This window comes from Hippopotamus amphibius, chromosome 7 (genome assembly GCF_030028045.1).
Source record: "Hippopotamus amphibius kiboko isolate mHipAmp2 chromosome 7, mHipAmp2.hap2, whole genome shotgun sequence".
NCBI classification, from domain to species: Eukaryota; Metazoa; Chordata; class Mammalia; order Artiodactyla; family Hippopotamidae; genus Hippopotamus; species Hippopotamus amphibius.
Genome location: NC_080192.1, coordinates 18465972 through 18487197, shown reverse-complemented (window position 1 = coordinate 18487197; position 21226 = coordinate 18465972). Strand labels below are relative to the sequence as shown.

The 21226-nt window shown below is 42.7% G+C and overlaps 1 protein-coding gene across 1 annotated transcript in view; it reads left to right on the top strand.

Moving 5' to 3' along the window:
* Nucleotides 1-21226, top strand: part of STAB2 (stabilin 2) — a 158377-nt gene that overhangs the window by 4065 nt on the left and 133086 nt on the right. Inside the window, exons 3-5 of the mRNA XM_057742828.1 lie at nucleotides 1945-2060; nucleotides 17080-17165; nucleotides 18116-18185. Of these exons, the coding sequence (XP_057598811.1) occupies nucleotides 1945-2060; nucleotides 17080-17165; nucleotides 18116-18185 (272 nt within the window). The remainder of the gene's footprint in view (nucleotides 1-1944; nucleotides 2061-17079; nucleotides 17166-18115; nucleotides 18186-21226) is intronic.

Below are 21226 nucleotides of genomic sequence, written 5' to 3'. Positions count from 1 at the left end.
TAAAAGCCTTGAGTCTGAGAGTCATCTTACTAACTAGCTCTGCGCCCTGAACTAATTAGAACCCAAGAAGGGAGACACGGGAATTACAGTTTTGTTGCATTTTATGTGATTGTAGCATTTTTGAAGCCCTCTTATGACTCAAAACTCTCATAATTCAAGGCTAATCCTTGCAAAGGATGACAGGCAGTTCTGCCCACCAGCTCATGGATGCAGCCATGCAACTCAAATGCAAACACAAATCTTAATTTACTCAGTGTATTAATTTAAAAATTAGTATTCAGTTTGTTTTTAATTCAGGGGTGAAGGAGCAGAAGAATTTTGTATAAAATGAGATTGTTAACACTGTTATAGCACACTATTTTAAATTCATGTTTGCTTAATACAACTGTACTATATTCTTAAAACCCCAAGTCATCCTTTTAAATAGAAGTTTCCCAACATTAACTGGCCTGGAATTAGCAAGCATATGCAGCAGTCAACCACTTAGTTACCAAAGCGGGTACACGTTTGTGACCAGATTCCCTGTGAAAGTACATCAGACGCTTTGGGTTCAAAGTTAAAATTATATGAGGACTTTACTGAGAACCCTTTTATACTGGCTATTTTTTTTCCACAGCTAGAGTGGGCAGCTGGTTATGTGTCCTATCCCCTTCTCCCCACCTTCCCACACACACACGGGGGAAGATAATTGTACTCATGCAGTTTGTTTTAGAATGGAGGGCTTTGATCTGTCATTCATTCATGCGGAAACAAACCGAAGACTGGATTTTTTATATAAAATTTTTTAACTGAAGTATAGCTGGTTTACAATGTTAGTTTCAGGTGTACAGCAAAGTGATTCAATTATAAATACATTATTTTTCATATTCTTTTCCCTTATGGTTTGTTACAAGATACTGAATATAGTTCCCTCTGCTATAACAGCAGGTCCCTATTGTTTATTTTATGTATAGTAGTGTGTATCTGTTAATCCCAAACTCCTAATTTATCTCCCCCTCCCACTTTCCCCTTAGGTAACCATAAGTTTTCTGTGCCAAGACTGGTTCTTGAGGGAGTGTGCTGTTCTGTTTTGGGCTCTCCTTTCCCCTTCTTTGTGAAGAGGTGTCCCTGCCAGTATGTTCAACCTTTGAAAGAAATCACCAGCTCTGTCTCCAACTCAACTGCCTGTAAAGCCAGTAGCTGTGCAGTGAATCAGCTACATTCCAGGGACTGGTTTAGGAGTACAAACTTGAACTCACCATCACACTCTTCTTGACTACCCAATAGAAATAAATGATATTCATGAAAGAATAGCTCTAGACACGCCCAAGTCAAGTCCCGGAGTAAGCCATCCATGCAGAGATCCCTGTAAATAGATAAGTGTTTAACCTTTGTAGAGTAGCTATTCCAGAACTAGTTCTCAGCTGGTACAAAAACTGTTCTAAGGAACTCATGATTATATCTTGAGGAAACCATAACAAACATTGCTCACTACATTACAACACCTCTCACAGAAATTTTCTATCTACGGTATCTGCAAAAAATGCGCAAATCCTGAAAGGTCAGTTTATTTTTAAATCCACAGATACTGTACGTTACATGACTCTTGATTTTTCTCTTCTTGCATTGGCTGCTAGGCCACTCAGTGACAAGTCTGATGCCCACCTCTAGCATGTGCCTAGAACCTAACATCATTTCTTTTCTCTACTAATTTCACTTCTAACATTTTAGGTGTTTCAGCCTTATTTTCATCTTCTCTCCCATTTTGTTATCATCCATTTCATACAATTAAAGGTGAATCATGATTAAGCTTTATTTTACCTAGGAAACAAAATGTGTTCAGTCTACATATTTTAAAATATAGGCACATATAAAGACTTCAGTAAAAACCTATGGCAATCTCACTGCCCAGAGTTCACTGCATTGCTCTAATCATGGGCTAACGACCCCTCTTTGCCCTCCAAGGTACACCTTTGAGGTCAGAACGTACTCGCTGCTTCTCCCTGGATGCCGCCATATCTGTAGGAAGGGCTATCTCCAGCCTCAGTGCTGTCCAGGCCACTGGGGCCCAGACTGCATGGGTAAGTGGCACAACATTTTTCTTTGATATTTGCTTCTCAGTGTTTTATTTTACAGAAAATCGAGAGGAAAGAAGCCTGATAAAAGAGAATGTTAGCATTTTTTTCTAGAAAGTTCCATTTCCATCTATATATAGAAAATCTTTCTAGCCCTGTCAGCTTTTATATCGATATCTGCTTTCTTCCAGTTAGAGCTCTCTCTTTAAGATAATTCCTTTACAAGTCAGAAAAGGGGACAATTGAAAGGATATCCATTTCTATACAAAAGATTACTAAGCACAGAGAGGAAGTAAGAATGCTGGGCTATTCTGACCTCGGTACAATTTTCTTTAAGAAGACATTTGATTACAATATCTCAAAGACTGTAGTTATTGTCCAGCAACCAAAATAATCATTAACTCTTCTAAAAATTTAAGTCTTAGGATGCAATATCAAACTCTATAATGGCCGGGTTCCATTGTAAGAAAAACCACTAGCCAAACCTGAGTCAATGGTATAGTTAGACTCCTGTGGTCAAGCATAGCATTTGTCAGCTGAAATTGAACTTCCATCCTGATTGAAGATGTTAACACTCAAGTAGTGACTAAGTCCCTGATATGACATGCAAATTACATTGGCGCAAGAGGGATAGTAAAAATCAGGCATTTTAATTCATGAATTTGCCATCTGTTTTCCATCTTCTAAGATGTGATGAAAACATCTCCTTAAGGATCTACTTAAAGGGAGAGATTAGTTCTCTTTGCTTTGTTTTTTCTCATTAAAATAACATAAGCAAATTATCCATAGCTTGTAAAGTTTAGAACGGTATAAAGAAAGAAAAAAGTAGTGACTTGTATTCTGTTATACATAGAAAACTCTAGTTTGGCTTATTTCCTTGGTCTTTTTCTTTTTTTCCCCCATATGGCTTCTAAATAATTGAGCCCATATTATATGCATAATGTTGCCTCCTGTTTTTTTAACTAACGATTAACTGGATGATGGCTTCCATTTACTCCGTGTTGCTGACATTCAGTACTAGAGAAGTAGTTGGCCTATATAATCCGATTTAATTCTAAAAACAAATCTTTGAGTTAGACATTTTTATACCCATTTTGCCTATGAGGAATCCGATTTAAAGATTATCTCTTGCCTGTCACCTTCAGGCTGGTAAGTGAAGTAAGTTCAAGTTCAGCACTGCCTGGCACCAAGGGTCTGCTCTCTTTCTACTCTGTCCCACTGCCTTGGAGCAGAACATATCTTTTAAAAAAAAAAAGAGAGAGAGACAGCGAGAGAGAGTCCCCAGTGTGTTTCTAATTTCTCTTTTTCTCTATAAGTATTTTTTTTCCTTTTTTTTATTGAAGTATCGTTGCTGTGCAATATTACATGTTACAGGTATACAATGTAGTGATTCACAGTTTTTAAAGGCTACACTCCACTTATAGTTATAAAATACTGGCTGTATTCCCTGTGTTGTACAGTATATCCTTGTAGCTTATTTTATACCTAATAGTTTGTACCTCTTCATCTTCTGCCGTGATGTTGCCCCTCCCCACTTCGTTCTGCTCCACTGGTAACCACTAGTTTGTTCTCTATGTCTGTAAGGTTGCTTATATTCACTAGTTTGTTGTATTTTTTAGACTCCATGTATAAGAGATGTCTTACGCTATTTGTCTTGCTCTGTCTGACTTATTTCATTCAGCATAATGCCCTCCAAGTCCATCCATGTTGTTGCAAATGGCAGAATTTCATTCTTTTCTTCATGGCTGAGTCATATTTCATTGTGCATATATAGCACACTTTCTTTATGAAGTCATCTGTTGATGGATACTGCCACATCTTAGCAATTGTAAATAATGCTGCTATGCATATGGGGGTACATGTCTCTTCTCGAATTAGGGGTTTTGTTTTTTCCAGATATATGCCCAGGAGTGGGAATGCTGGATCATATGGTAGTCCTATTTTTAGTTTTTTCGTGGAAGCTCCATACTGTTTTCCACAGTGGCTGCACCAATTTATATTCCCACCAACAGTGTACTAAGGTTTCCTTTTCCCCACATCCTCAGCAAGGTTTGTTATTTGTGATCTTTTTGGTGACAGCCTTTCTGGTGGGTGTGATTTGCATTTCCATAATGATTAGTGATGTTGAGCCCTCGCAGTCGATGCCAGGATCGTGCTGCTAACCCTGGAAAGGTCGAGGTTGGGGTTTAGGATACCCTGGCCCATCTCTGTAAACCGCTCTGCTCTATTTCACCCCAGCATGTTGGCACTTCATGTTTCTAAGAGTTTGTCACATCAGAATCAAGTGATTCACCCAGACTTCCAAATTTCACGAACTTTTTTTTTAGCACCAAATAGGGTCATGGTCACATCCAGTTCTTATAGTCATCCTGATCAAACTGAATTTTTTAATTTGCTTTCTAACCCATGAAAACTAATGTGATCTTAAGTTAATTAGACACGCGGTAGACAAGAAAAGTCTTCATCTAAGATGCAATAATGAAAGGGAGCACATGCAACGCAGTAAACGACAGATCACAGCCCTGGGAGCAAAAGAACAGGGGCCCAGATAGAAAAACTTTCCATTTTGAACCTAGTTACCTCATCACTGGCTTGGGCAAATGACTTGCTGCTTCTCCAAGTCTCCTTAGCTATGAAGTGGGGGTTAAAAAGTCCCACTTTACGAAACTCTAAGAGGGATTTTAAAACATCAGTAGAGGGGAAAGTACTTGGTGGCGTCCATAACACAAAGGAGGCACTTTGTAAACATTTTCTGAACAAATGAATGAGCGAATTACAAAACAGACCTCTGATCATGAAAAGCGAATAAAATGACTCCCTTTCTCTGAGCCCTTCTTAAACAGTGGGTAACTTGTAACATAGGCTTAGCCGACAGGAGTCAGAATATTCAGTGGGTTTCACACATCACAATGGCTATGCAAAAATTGTGCACTACTCACCCCTACAATCAAAGGAGTCTGCAAGATTCCCTGAATGTTCAGGCCTTTCCTTGTGATAGGTCTCGAGGCCAGAGAAGCAAAACGTGAAAACCAAGGCCAGTTTTCATTTTTCAACATTTTTTTCTGCTGTCCTCTCACTGGGGCAAAAGTGCACTTCCCTTTATCTTCATCTTCCAAACATACTAGATGTCTCAAAAGACTTCCTTCCTCTGGCTCAGGAAAGAGATAAATGCTCTGCTCAGCTGTGTATTTCACGTCACCCATTCAGTGGTGATGACAAGTGAGATCTTGACTACCGCTTTACATTCCTGCAAGGATAAGGCCATTTTGAAGCTGCTGACATAGGTCCGTCTTTCTTTTTGAGGAAGCGCAAGCTCAGGAATAGCCTTCTTTCCCAGGAAAGGGCAGAATCCACTTCCTTTTTGATGCACTGACAAAGACATTCACAATTAACACCTCTAGGTTGCTTTTTAAATTATTTTAATAGAACCTTATTCAAAGCTAGAAAACTCAATCAATTCTGAAAACTTAGAAAACACAGAAAAGCACAGTGAAAAAATTACTCATCTTCTAAAATTTAGGAATAAGCCATGAATTCTCACTTGGGGGAAAAAAGTGTGTCATCCTTATGTAAGGAAGGTACTTCTACCCAGGTTTAACCTGCTTCCCCCTCGTTAAAACTTGTACAGCTTTATCAAATCTGCATATGGGAGTCTCTTCTCACTAGCACAGAAACATATTTTTAACCTTAACTTAATCACACTTGGACAACCAATGTTCTCTTTCAAAGGAAATATTTTTTTTTAATTTGAACATCTCAGTTCTTTTTCATCCTACCGTGAACATTAATAGATTTGTGCAAAAACTCAGCGTTATGGAAAAAGAATGTGGGCGGAGAGTTACACAGAAACTCGATTGTGGCCAAAGCAATCTGATTATTTCAGAGGGACATGGTCTTGATGCTTTGTGAGGTCAGTGTTATCAAATTATGCACATTTTTTTTTTTGCATCGTGTTATTTGCAATTTCGACCCTCTTTTTCTTTCCTCTTGTGCGTTCCCTGCCATTCACTGCTTGGGTTGCAAATAATGGACTACGTGGACTTGGAACCACTCTGTGAGGCAGGTCGTTTTTGGCTTTGAGTGACAAATAATGCTGAGTTCATGTGAGGAGCCTATCTTCACATCAGTTTCCCAGGCAGACGATTCAAACCAGAGCTATCAGTGGAATAGTTACCATTTTTAAAAACCAGGACATCATCTCTGCCTAGCACTGTGCACCAGGCTTTGAAACAAAGGTGGTGACACGAGTAGTCACCTCTGAAGTTCCTGGGAGATAAAGTTACAGGGAGGTCTCTGGCCTTTTGCTGGCCAGGAAGTTCATTATCTGCCTTTAAAGGAACAGAACAGCTCATGATTTGCTGACAGTTTGTCAAGGGTAAGCCTCCTGCGTGAGCAAAGTTGCAATGCAAGAGACTCCCAGAGTAGCAGTGACCAAAGGGAAATATGATAATAACAGAAAATAGCCTTATCAGCAGCTCGAGCCCTCCACCAGGCCTCAGAAACGTGCCCTTAGAGCAAATTCTGGAATAGCGATTTCAAGCATGGTTGCTGAGAATGTCAATTCTTACCATCTTTTTTTCCCTAGTGGGGGCCTGAGGTGATAGAAAATGATTTGAAAAGCAGGAAAGAAATGTACACTTATACCTTAAAAATTTTTATTTTAAAACCAGGCAAGTCATTTTCATAAATTCTTAAAACATTTGATTTAGGACAACAAATGACTTTCCACACTCTCACACTCCTGAGATCTTTTTTCCAAAGTTCCTTCCGGGGTTGGCCCGCTTGTGAAAATTGAGCATTTCTTGAGCCCCTGCTGTATGCCGCACATACTCACCTGTGTGATAAGCCCAGTCCCTACCCCCAAGGAGCTCACAGGTTGAAGAGGGAGAGGAACACAAAAGCAGATGAGGAAAAACAGTCACACCCGAGAGTCCAGGTGAGGCCCCTGGGACTTTGAAGCGTTTTGCAACTCAACGAGAGCCCGCTACTAAGTGCAGAGCAGTCTAGGATACAAGGACCATCTCACTGCAGACCCCCGGCTCCAACTCATTCCTGTCTCTTTACCCAAATACCCGGTTGTGTTGCCAGGTCAACTGCTGGGAAGTCAGCCTGCACCCCGTGAGCCTAGTCCTGGCAAACCCTCTTCCACCATTAGCTGGGTGCCTGTCACTGCCTGGAGCTGATTCCATGACACGCAATGTGCCCCTCGTTCCAGCCTAGCACTGAGAGGCAGTGTGGTTTTACAGTGAGATTGTAGACTCTGAAATGAGCTTGCCTGGCCTCCATTTCCAGGTATCAGGGATCTTGCAAGTTATTTGCCCTCCCTGCCCAGTTGCCAGTTATAGCAAATAATAGAGGATATTGAGTTAAATCAATTGCAGATAAACAGCAAAACTGCATACAATATTTGGGACATCCTTATTCTAAAAAATTACTCATTGTTTATCTGCAATTGAAATTTAACTGGCATTCTATATTTTATCTGGTAAAGCAATCCTTCAGCCTCAGTTTTCTCATCCATATGATGGAGTTAGTGGTGCTAATATGCCTCCCTCCAAAGGTGGTGCTAAGGATTAAGTGAACTGGTACCTAGGATGCACCTGGCGGACGGCAGGCGTTCAGAACATGCTACTTACCATTTCTGTCTTTTGTGGTTCTCAGATCACTGGCTGGCCTCTTTATTTCAGGTGTGTCTTGGTTTGGTTTTATATTCTAAGGTACTGATCTCGTATAGTCTTGCTTATATTAAGGACTCAAAATCTTGAGTCAGGCCTGATTGCACTGGCAGTTCCAACACTTACCAACCCTGTGATCTTGAGCAAGTCACTTACTTCCCTGAGCCTCAGTTTTCTTATCTATAACCTGGAAAGGAGGATGAGACTGGTAGCTTCGTATACAGTTGCTGTGAGAATGAGACCACGCATGTAAACTGCTTAGGAAATAGTAAATGCTCAACAAATTCTCTCTGTCTATTATTGAGCTGATAACTACCTCCCTACTCAGTTTGGTAAGGACATTTCCGTACATCTCACTTTTTTATGTATCTTATGGTCCTTTGGGTTTATTATTTTTCTTCCCATCATGGTCTGCCTTTCTGTGGACCCCGTGGGTCACCCTGATGCCTCAGGTCAAAGCAAAGCTCCCGCCCTTCAGGAATGTGGGGACCGTAGTGGCTCAGTCCGCTCGAGCTGCTGTGACAGAATACCGTAACAACAGACGTTTAGTTCTCATAGTTCTGGGGGCTGGGAAGTCCAAGGTCAGGTTGCCAGCAGGTCCAGTTCCTGGTGAGGGTCCTCTTCCTGGCTTGTAGACAGCTGCCTTCTCTCTGTGTCCTCACATGGCAGAGAGAGCGCTCTGGCCCCTCTTTCTCTTACAAGGGCACTAGTCCCACCATCGGGTCCCTGCCCCCATGATCTCATTTAAACCTAATCATGTCCCAAAGGCCTCACCTCCAAATGTCATCACATTGGAGGTCAGGGTGTTAGCATATGAACTTGGGGGGCACAGGTATTCAGTCCTTAGCAGTAAGCTAAGCATTCACTTTGCCCTTTAGCCCGCTGACTCACAAGCCACTGGCAGAGAGGTCTGGCCAGAATGAGGAAGACGCTTCAGGGAAAGCCTCCCATCCCCTGCAGCATATGTGATGGTAAAGCTCAGAAAGACCCCAGGAGACAGCAAATGCCCAACCAGCAGATGCCTCCGCCATCCCCCGCCTTAGCTCAGCCCCAGGCAGACACCTGATGGGCCCTGAATGGAACAGGCTGCTCATCTCAGAGAAGGAGGCATTGGGGCACCTCCTAAGACATAAGCCTGGAGCACCGAGGCTGCCTCACCAGCCCCTTCCTGCCCACAGCGAGAGGCACGCAGGCCCCTCCTGTCCTAAACCTTCACTTTCTTGTGAAGACACAGAGGAAACATTACCAGCTTTGAAGATGATTGTAGGCACTTAATCAATGTTTAATTAATTCAGTGAATGGCTTGTGAAACATTTAAACCATTTAAAATAATTAGAAACGATCCATGTAGAGAAGCACCATTACAAGCCTTTAAAGTCACACAGGGCGGGATGGGGATCGTTGTCGCCGAGCCCAATGGCCCTGTGACCTCTTTGTGCCTCCGTGTCCTTGCAGGTAAAATGGTGAAAATAACCCCTTCAAAGGGTGAAGGTTAGTAGTTCACAGTGGTGGAGATTAAATATACTGAGATAATACGTGTCATGTGCTCGGCCTTCCACCCAGGGTCTAGATTGCTAGCAACAGCAATAATAATAAAAACAAGGACAGCACAAAAAGGAAAAACAAGTCATGCTGGTCTTTCTCAGACCAGCATTTGGCCCAGGGGTTTGCTACGTGGTTATTTGGACGTGAAAAAACACTTCCTGAACATTGATTTTCTTACAACTACGCTAAAGTATTCAAGTGAAGAGATTTAGAGATATTTAGAGGTTGAAGGTAGGAAGTTGTATAACTTACCACCTGTTTAAAAACAGCCCTTTCTGATTCTAGTGTCTTAATTTGGTCTCCTTTCCAGTGAGTATAAACTATGGAAATGGACACCCCCGAAGCCTACATAGAAGTACAGTTTAATTAATTATTTATAGGAACATTGACCACCTTTTCCAAATCTATCACTGAAACACATGATCTGCTAATGGATATTTTTCATTTATTAAGTCACGACTTACATACAGTAAAATCCACCCTTTTTGGTGTACAGGTATGCGAGGTTTGACAAACCTAAACAGTTGTGTAACAAGCACCACAGTTAAGATAGAGAACGGTTAGGTCCTACCCCCAAATTCCCTTTGTGGTCAAGTCTTGCCCCAACTCCCAACCCCTGGCAAATACTGATCTGTTTTCTGTGCTTATCATTATGCCTTTGTGCCCTGTAATTGGAATCCTATAGTACGGACCTTTGTGAATCTGGCTTCTCTCACATAGCACGATGCCTTCGAGATTCTTCCATGTTGTTACGTGTATCAGCAGTTCATTGCTTTACCATGTTTCATAGTCCACTGTTATATGGCTCTACCCTGTTTATCTATTCACCAGCTGGAAGACATTTGGGTTTCCAATTTGGTGCAACTAAGAATAAGGCTGCTGTGGACATTCTTACACAGGTTTTAACGTGAACATAAGTCTTCATTAAACTTGAGTAAATACTTAGAAGTGGGAGTCTTGAATTGTATAGCGAATGTATTTTAACTGTATAAGAACTGCCAAGCTGTTTTCCAAAGTGTGCATCATTTTTTCATTCCTACCAACAATGTATGTAAGTTCCAGTTGTTCCGTATCCTTAATAGTCCTTGGCATAATCGGCTTGTTTTAATTTCAGCCCTTCTGGTAGATGTATAGTGGCATTTTATTGCAGCGCATTGTAATTTGCATGGTTCACATGCTTATTTGCTATTCATATATCATTCAGGTTGTTTTCTTACTACTGAGTTGTGAGAGTTCTTTATTTGAGATAAAAGTCCTTTATTTGATATGTGATGTGTAAATATTTTCTCAAAGTCTGTGCCTTGTCTTTTCACTCTCTAAACAGTGCGTTTTGAAGAGCAAACATTCTTAGTGCTGGTGAGGTCAAGTGTTTCCATTTTTCTTTTGTAGACATTGCTTTTTGTATCACAGCTAGAAATCTTCGCCTAATCTAATGTCACAAAGATTTTCTTCTATATTTTCTTCTAGAAGCTTTACAGTTCTAGGCATTACACTTATGTCTACCATCCATTTTAAGTTAACTTTTGTATGTGACTCATGGTCTGAATCAAGGTTCGTTTTTCTTACATACAGCTGTCTAGTCATTCCAGCATCATTTCTTAGAAAAGCTATGCTCTTTCCATTGAATTGTGTTTGGACCATTGTAGACAATCAATTGACCACCAATGTGTGTGTCTATTTCTGGACTCTCTCTTCTGTTCCACTGATCTGTATATCTATCCCTTCACCTTATCACACTGTCATGATTCCTGTAGCTTTATAGTGAGGCTTGAAATTGAGTCGTGTAAGTCTTCCAACTTGGTCATTTTCAAAATTGTCTTGATTCCTCTAGTTCTTTTACTTTTCCATATAAAGTTTAGAATCAGTTTATCAATTTCTACCCAAAAAATCCTTCTAGGAATTACATTGAATCAACAGATCAGCTTAGGGACAACCTAAATATTGACTCTTTTCACCCATAACCACAGTACATCTCCATTCATTTAGGACTTCTTTTATTTATTCATCAGTGTTTTATAGATTTCAGCTTATGGATTTTGTACAGTTCTTTGTTATATTCACACCTGTTATTCATGGCTTTGGTATTATGCTTAATTATATATTTTTATTTCAATTACCAGCTGTTCCTTGTTAGTTTATAGAAATATAACTGATTTTTGTATATTGTCCTTGTATCCTGAGATAAATTAATGTATTAATTCTAATGAATTTTTAGAGATTCTTTTGAATTTTCTATGTAGGAAATCTTGTCTGAGAATCAGGACAATTTTTATTTCTTCCTTTCTGATCTGTATCCATTTTGAGTCTTTTTTTCTTACCTTATTGCACTGACTATGACATATTATCTGTTTTGTATATCATTGGATTCAGTGGGCAAAATTTTGTTTTAGAATTTTTTAATTTTTAATTTTTGTTTTATATTTTTAGCGAATTTTATGTCTGTTCATTAGGGATGTTGGTCTGTTTTCCTCTCTTGTAACGTTACTTGTCACATTTTGGAATCAGAGTAAAACTGCTCTCCATATAGAAGGAGCTGGGACGTATTTTCTCTTCAATTTCCTAGAGGAGTTTTTATATAGTTGTCATAATTTCTTCCTTAAGTATGAGGTAATATTCACCAGTGAAGCCATCTGGCGTGAAGTTTTCTTTGTGGGGAGGATCTTAACTTCAGTTTCTTAGCTATAAGGGTATTCAGGTTATCTATTTCCTCTTGCGTGACCTTGGGTAGTTTGGAACAATAAACTTGTTCACCTCATCTATAGTGTCAGCTTTGTTGGCATAAAGTTGTTCATAATATCTGCTTAGGGTCCTTTTCATGTCTGTAAGGTTTGCAGTGATGACCCCTCACTCATTCCTGCTATTTTCTGATGAAAACTAATTTCTAAGTGGAGGAGTTAGACTGTGATCTTCCTGACGTCACAGAGAATATCTTTTTGATCTCATGTTGCAGTGTTAGTTGAAATCTAGAATGTAAGCTCCATGAAGGCAGGACACTGGCCTTCCACCAGCTGCCCAGTGCTGCACTTTCCCCTCAAGTAAGTCTTGGTCCACTTAAGTGTCCAGACCCTCCCTCCTCACTAAGCTCATTCACAGCAGAACCTTGCTGAAGCACCAAGGACCCTGCCTGGTGCCCAGCCCATGCACCACCCAACCATCCCCATGCAAAGGCCCATCAACTCATCACCTCCCAGCAGCCTAAGAAGCCCAGAAACCTTCACCTCCTCCCTGTCTGGGACAATTCACATTAATTCCTCCGGCATACTCAGTGCTTCTCAAACAGTAATGTGCTTAATGTGCTGTAGAGTTACTGTCAAGACTGTTAAAATGCATATTCCTGGGTCTTACATGTAGCGATCCTCATTCAATGGATGTGAAATGCCAGACTTTGCATAAAATTGCAACAGGTTATTATTGGTGGACAGGGTGAGTCTGGACTGAAATCCAGCCCATGCTTGGTTCACCAAGCCATGCACTCTGGTGTGGACCTGGTCCACCCTCAGGGACGGCCACCTCTTGACTCTAGTTGCATCTGCTTGCCAAGTCTGGTGTCTATGGGGACATATCTACAAGGGCAGCAGGATGGGGGAGGCTCTTTCTAATTGCACAAAGGGTCTCTATGCCCTGGCGTTTGAGTCCTCATCCTCTAAAAGCAGATGCCAAGATAGGGATAGAGTTGCAAGGGATTAAATAGAAGAAGTGCCTGCAAGGGAAAATGGAAAGAAGCTAGGGGAGGTAGGGGGACCCATCAGACAAGGATGCAGCTCTAATCCTTGTGAGTAAGAGAAGGAACCAAGAGAGGTTGAATAGAAAAGTCTTAGACTACCAGATTTTCTTAGAACTCTGTGTAAAGCTGATGGGGAGCCCTCCAGCCACAGTCACTCGACAGAAGGGTCCTCTGTCTTGTGGGAACGGGCCTGACCTGGTGTCCCTGCTGTGCTGTCGCCGGCTGGAAGTGGAAGGTGTGGCTTCATGGAGAGGGTAGTAGATTTCAGGGAAATTATGCCCTGCAAGGTGTATTTTCATGGCTGCTCTTCCTGGAGAGGAGGGCCTTGGGAATCTGCCTTTGTAACAACCCCCCTCCCAGGTGATTAGAAACAGCTAGTCCGGTGAATCAGCCTTAGAGGAACACTTGCCTACATTTTTAAAAAGAAAGGATTGCTAAGCATCCCCTAAAGAAAAAGGAGGCCCAGACTTCCCAGAAACAATGTCATACGCTTGGGAGCTGGGATGGGGGAAACTCCCCAATTCCTCTGCCATCAGCCTGTAGCCTAGAATCTAATTCTATTCACAGTGGGTGACTCCGCCCCATTTTCTGCTCTGTATGTTGTCACAAGCGATGAGATGAGCAGAAGGGATACCCAGAAGAGGGAAAATTTGAATCTGCCTCAGAGACGGGGTCAGGAAGAGCCACTCGGAGGGAGGGACAGGCACAGGCAAGGTGTGGAGGGGAGGGCACTGTGGGGCCGTGTGGGGTGGTCTGCTTGGGCTGGACAGAAGGGAGGGGCAGGGCATTGGCCCGATGCATGGAGAAGACTGATGGAATGTGAGTGTGGGGACCTGGGGTTCAGATGTCATTCATTGCCTGCAAAAGTGAAAAGGCCTGGGAGAGCATTTCTGCAAGGTGGCACGGATGGCTGGGTCTCAGGGTGGAGGAGGCCCTGTGTTCTGAGCCAGCCCAGAAGGCAAGCTGGGGGTCATCCGGAGAGCACCTTGCGCGCCTAGCCCGAGGGAGAGGCGTGGGGGGCAAGAGAGGGCAACAGTGGCAGGGCTGTCACCCCCGTGCTGGTTCTGCCCAAAACACCATCATATCCCAAGAAGTGCCCATAGCAAAAGGCAATGAGAGAAGAACTATCGATGGCCCATGTTCTGTGGAAATCCTCGCTTAGCACCCGTTGCTCAGTATCATGAATTCAAGTGGTTCAGCAGATTTTCAGATGAGCTTCGAAGGCGTACTGGCACCTGCTTGATTAGGCCCTCTCACTCCTCTTCATCCTCGCCTCCTGCTGCCTTTTTAAGCTAAAGACCTTGCTCTTTAACCAGGCCCTTTCTTAGTGATCTGGCTGTTGCCCTCTGTTGAGACCAGGTCTCAGTGACCTGGGCCATGCAGGATTAGGTGGTTTGGGGTCAGTGTTGGTGACCTTCAGTAGTGGCGTGATCAGAGCTCTAGGTCTCTTCCCTCGACAGCCTCTACCCCAGTTTGTAAACCAGTATTTAACTGAGTGTCTGTTAATCCATGACTCTCTCCCGACTGGACTGCAGGACCATGCCAACAGGGACTAGGTCTATGTGCTCACCTTATATACCCAGGACCTTCCATGGTCCTGATTCAAACAGGTGCCCAATCATTTCTCTCCTGAGTGTTGTTGCCTGTTACACTGCAAACCTGAAAGAACAGAAACTGGAGAAGATGAAGAGTATCCCCTCTAAGTAGTAACTACCACCAATTCACGGGTGCCTAAGATTTCCAGTCCCTACCACAACCTGCCAGGAAGACACTTGAACCAAATCTCAGAGCCAGGCATTGACTTTCCCAAAGAGATACAGCTAGCAAAGAGTTGTACTGGGATTCAAACCCAGAACACTCTAATTACAAAATCTGGGTTTTTTCCTGACACCACTGTGTCTTGTGTAGCCACTACCCTAGCTGGTGAGAGCAGTAGTGGTTTTCAAAGTGATTTGTAAACAGTAGTTACATGTCAGCATGTCCTCTCCTTTGCTCACCTCATAACGACATCTGTCATCTGTGCTGTGATTCTGGGCTGGAGCAGAGCTGGGTGAGGGTAGACCACAGTGATGACCAGTGTAGTTGACCCTGGAGCACCTGCCAGGGTTGGAAACCTGGCTCTGCCACTGTTGTAGAGAGAAGGACCACAGGCTCAAACTGTGTGATCTAGACCCTGTGGCTGACTAAGATTCTGCATGCAGGAAAGACAGACAAGCCATCTCCACCTTCTCACCTCCCCGTACCTGAAAGTTATAAATGTTCTTTTTTTTTTATGATATTTAAATGTATTTGTTTATGTATTTATTATTTTTGGGGGGTACACCAAGTTCAGTCATCTGTTTTTATACACATATCCCCGTATTCCCTCCCTCCCTTGACTCCCCCCCCCCCTTGACTCCCCCCCGCATAAATGTTCTTTTAAAAAACTAGCCTAGTAACTCAGGCGAGCCATTAGGGTCTCCTTGGGAGAACTGCTTCTCTCTGAGGTTCCAAGTCTCTTTTTCTAAGAACTGCTTCTTCATTTTCTACGGATGCTGATTGCTCGGAAGATATATGACAGAGCAAGCTCGTGGCACAAGAGAGCTCTGGACAAAGGTCTTTGTCAATGGCAGTAGGAGGGGAGGAAGGGCAGGAAGGTTGGATACTTCTGGTAGAGGAGGGGTAAGTTTGTCTCTTATTATCCTCACCAACTGGATGACTTTGGGCAAGTCACTCTACTACTCTGTGCCTTAGTTGCCTCATCTAGAAAATGGGGCTAAAAATAGGACTGAACTTCAGGGTATTGCTTTGAATCCTTTGTTAGTATCTAGAAGTCCATGCTATTAGCTGTTTTGTGGAAGGCATTTGCCTTGCTAACTTTAACTTGGGATAACACTTGATCCTGCCTCATTCACATAAACACAATTCATGACCATTGCATGATTTCTGCTTGGTGTTTGCTAGTCCAGATCCCTCATTTTAACAGTCAGAAGTCACCCAAATTGGCATTAAATCTGTGTCAACTCAGCACTCAAATTGTAGAACAACAGCAAGTATGGGAAGAAAAAAAAAAAAACTTTTCCCATCCTTGTCACAGCAATACCTTAAACTTCTGTCACCTGCCATCACTTTAGATCTTGTATTCAATTTCGGACATTTAATATCTGACTTTCTAGCTAACTGTCCCTCCGCCCCAACATGTAATATAATGCTTGGCACATGGTAAGTATTCCCTGAACATTTAGTGAATGACTGTGAAATCCTCTAGTAAATGTCTACAAAAGTTCTGATTCAGGTCTAGCAGAGCCCAAAAGTGAAAAACCCATGCTTGTTTGGAATCAGCTTCTGAGTGAAACCTGAATTCCTTTGTTTGCCATTAATTGGCCCCAACCATCCTACTATTCCTCATCAACCACCACTTCTCCCATATCCCCAGCTCCCAAGTTCAAGCCGCACCAAACTTTGTATCATTCCCAGAACCCTTTTACAACTCTGAGACTTTGTACGTGCTGTTTCCTCTTCCTGAAATGCCCTTCCCTTTTAAGCATCGCCAACTCCTACTGAGCCTTCAAAACCCCAGCTTAAATAACTCCTCTTCGGGGATGTCTCCTAGATTCCCAAGGCAGCATCAATAGCCCCCTTCCCTGGGCTCCCTCAACAGCCTGTCTAGCACACTGCTTAACTGGCCTGGTTTTAGAGTCATGCTAAGGGCTGAGCTAAATCCCTGGCTTTGCAACTTATGAAGTGTGAGCCCTTGGGTGAGTGAGGCAACCTCTCTGGACGTCAGTCTCCTCGTCTGCTAACCAGCACCAATAGAAACCCCTGAGGGTTGTAACGGGGATGATTTAATTAAATGATTGTAAGTGTACAGAAAATGCTGAAGAAATGGTAGACAGTCTGATGCGTCCTAGCACAGCACCTGACTACTCTGTGATGCACTTTGCCTCGCCTTCGTATCCCTAGGTGATGCCAGCAGGGTCTTCAATTATTTCTTATCCCTGGAAACTAGTACACTACCTGGCATGCAGTAGATGCTTGATGCATCCTTGCAGAGCGCTTGTATGCAGTCACAAATAAATGCATCTGCCCTTTGGTTCCCCAGAGTGCCCGGGAGGAGCGCAGTCCCCCTGCAGCGGCAGGGGCAGTTGTGCCGAAGGCATGGAAGGAAACGGAAGCTGCTCCTGCCAAGTGAGTGCAAACCATGTTCTCCTCCCTAACTCTGCTTTCTCCTTACCTGTGGTCCATCTGGAAACACACTGGGTGGAGACTCTAAGAAGTAGCGATATTAGTTTAAAAAAAAATGCAGTGTGCAACAAAATGACACGTTAGAGGCTGGGGGACCTTTGAGTGTATCCATCTGTAAAATGAGTTTAAGCTTTAAATGTATCTGTCTGTGAATGAGTTTAAGCTTTAAATGTATCCGTCTGGAAAATGAGTCTAATAATAATACCTATGTGATTATACTTGTTGAAAAAGTGAGATCATGTTTATGAAAATACTTTGTGAGGTGATGCAGGGCTATAGAAATTGTGTCATTGTTACTGTTAAAAATCACCGTATTAGCAGACTAGTCTTCAGAGCTGTCCTCAGCACCCATAGGCGAGCGCTGGGGCTGCCAAGTGAGGAAGTTCTTTGCTTTCCCATGAAAGGGACTTTTTGCAAGCTTCAAGCTGTACACAATGGAAATACAAAGAAATCCTCTGAAAAGGATTGAACTCAGAAATGCAAAACTGAAAGTGTTTTCATTTCACCTTTGGGTGGAATTATGATGTAGCTGTCAGTACTTGCTCTCTATTCATATCTTGGGACTGACAAAGCAGCTTTCTTCTGAAGAGCTCCAGACTCTTAGTTAAAAACTGAAGCAGGTGTAGGAATGATCATAATTTGGATATACTGAGTTAAAATCAAATGTATTACTAAAATTAAAAAGAAAAACTGATGCAGAGATGAATGTACAAGCTATAACACAAAAAGAGCAAAGAAGAAAGAAAGAGAAAGAAGGAGTTTCAGGACAGGCACAGAGGGAAGATAAATTTGAGAAACAAACGCTGACCAGACGGTTGGTTAGAAATCCAAGGGCTTTGTGGGTGACGCAGGTGGCTTGGGTCTAACATTTCTCTCCCTGGGGTGTCCTGCAGGAAGGATTTGGTGGAACAGCCTGTGAAACCTGCGCTGATGACAACGTATTTGGACCCAGCTGTTCAGCAGGTATGTCTCACTTTTGTGCCATCGAGTGCGTTTGTGAAGGTTGAAAGTCAGACGCGGCTTATATAGTTCAAGACCCAGAAATAAAGTTCCTTGAGGGGAAACACAGAACAGTTCTCTGTAACCACGTCTACACAGGCAAAACAGAGTTGACAACAAATCTGATAAAATGCAGTCTTTGAAAGGAGAGACGGTTTGTCTGTAGTTTTCGGCGCTTGCAGGCAGCCACTCACCAGGAATGCTTTCTGGCAAACTCTCCAGGGTCCAGGATCCAACATCCACCAGTTCCTTGCCATTGGTCCAGCTTCTTCCTGAGGTCCTTCCAAATGACAGTCTCAGCACTGACCTTCTCCCCAGGAGCCTCTACGTCCACCACAGGTCCCAACACATTCTAATCTACCCCTTCCTTTGGGGAGTTCACAAATAAATACCTGAGGAGATCAGAGGTTATTGGTCCCATTTTGCAGATTATGGGTTTATCCCTGACATGGGTTTGTCCACTCTCTTATTTCTGGTTCTCCCCAGAAGTTGACCCAGAAGCATTCTGCAAGCATTCTAGCACAAGTAGCCTATTTGAGAGGTGACCCACGGAAACACTAAAAAGTGACATAGAGGAAATAAAGCCAGAGACCAGTGTGGGTGACCAGAGCTTAATCCCCTGGGGAACTCTGGAGTCCATGAAGAACACTCACCTTGGAGTTATTTTACCTGAGGGGGGAGGGGGTCATGGTGTAGCAGACCAAATAATGACCGCCCCCCACATTCTAGTCCCACGGACCTGGGAATGTGTTGCCTCCATGGCAAGGGGGAATTAAGGTAGCAGATGGAATTACGGTTGCTGATCATCCGGCCTTACCGTAAAGAGATTATCCTGGATAATCTGAGGGAAACCCAGGGTAATCACAAAGGTCCTTAGATGTGGAGAAGGGAGGCAGAGGCAGAAGGTGCGGTGTCAGAGTGCCGAGACATGAGAAGGACTCCCGCAGCCCTTGCTGGCTCTGAAGGTGGAAGGGGACCACGAGCCAGGCAATGTGGGCAGCCTCTAGAAGCTGCAAAAGGCAGGGAAAGGGATGCTGCCCTCCAGAAAGATACACAGCCACTGCCACCTTGAGTTTCGCGCAATTACTTTGGATTTCTGACCAACCGAACGGTAAGACAATAAATGTGTGTTGTTTTAAGACACTAGGTTTGTGGCAATGTGTTACAGCAGCAGCAGGAAACCAATACATTAGGTCGTTAGGGAGGAGTTGTTCATTCCCTGGCACTTCCAGCCTCCAGCCCCCAGGGAACAGGCTTCCTGGGAAGTGTTCACAGGCAGAGCAGGCTTCCTAGGAAGTGTTCACAGGCTACTGGAAGGCAGCTGAAGGCATGGACTTGGTAAGGCCTGGAGAATGTGGGCATGGTAGGGACAGTGTCTACCATATCCACAGTCTCCCAGAAAGGATGGGCCAGGTGGCCTTTTCCCAACACTACCTCCGTCTGGCTTTTATGGAAAGATCACATTTGCTAGACACTGCATTGATTCAAATATTTTTGGCGAGAAAAGTATACAGACATCCCAGCCCCACTAAGTGTGCTCACTCTGTATTAAGTTTCATCTGCAATAGCAGAGACATGGTCTCATTCGAATCCATGGGGTCCTTGAAGGCAAGTGCTGCTATACCTCTTTATCTCCAGTACCTTCCGTAGGGCTGCCTGCATAGTAGACACACACTGCACTCTTGGCTGGATGAATAAACAAATGAGTGAGTGAATGAATGGTATAAGTTGCTGCAGCCCTGTTGTCCTGACCCAGAAGCATGTTATTGGGAGGAATCGTGTGGAGGTGACTAGAGCTCCAGCTTTAGATTCAGACTGGGTTTCGGCCCCAGAGCTGCTGCAAATTGGGGGAAACTTATGTTTACGAAGCATGCTCTGTTCATCTTCAACTGTAAAAACAGAAATAACATTGCCTTCTTTAGAATTATTACAAGGAACTAATGAGATAATCAGCACACAACAAATGTCAGCAATTGCTATTATCAGTGTTATTAATACCTACTATTCCCTAGTGTCCCCCAGTCAGGTTTTTCTTCATCCACCACATTATAAAAACTTATTTGATAAGAGTGTCGGCAAAAGCAAATTTAAAACAGATGTTAGCATTCTGAGTGTTTTTTTAACATTATACATTACATTAAAGGACAGTATTAAATATAATCAATCACCTATAAAGAACATATCTTTCAAGCACTGAATATATTTAATATAGTTTAATATTAGAATTTCTGCAGTAAGAAAGTTTCCATATATTTCCTTTCAAATATTTTTTTCATAAGTAAATTAAAATAAAATTTCATAAATATGAAATAAAATCTCATATATACATATACAGATGGTATATGTGTGTATCTGAAGCCTGCGCTTACTCACAGAAATTGGAGGGCCACGAAGACACTTACGTAGCAAATGCTAAAAAATAACTTTCTGGTCATCATATTTATATGACATTTTTTAAAATCCACATGCACTTCTTCACAATTCCTTCCATGTCACTTTGTGATACTCACACCTAAAAATTGCATTCCAAGTTGAGTCTATCCAGCCTAAATTAAAAGTAAGGCTAGTACTGTTTCTGTTTCCAATATGTACTTTATGAACATAGCCTAAGAGTATGTTAACTCTTATTATAACTTCATCCTATGACCCAATCAGTTTTCATACGTGATACTTGTAAGCAATGGACAGAGTCTCTATTTCAGTCTGGAGATTCATCATCTCCCTAATATTCACCTAGTCCTCATATAACATGGCGTTATCACACAGATCACTGTCTCCTGGTCTCCACAAATAAGCAGACGTCGTAGGTTGACACAAACACCTGTTGTGTCCTGCCATTGACCTACGCCCTTCCAGGGAAGTTGAGGGAAAGGAGCAATGTGACCCAAGTTAAGGGAGACCAGTGTGTTCAGAGATGAGCACATAACATGAGCCTTTCCGTTCTGGGAAACAGAGTCTCGCTCGCTCGCTCGCTCTCTCTCTCTCCCCCTCTTCCCCTCTCCCTC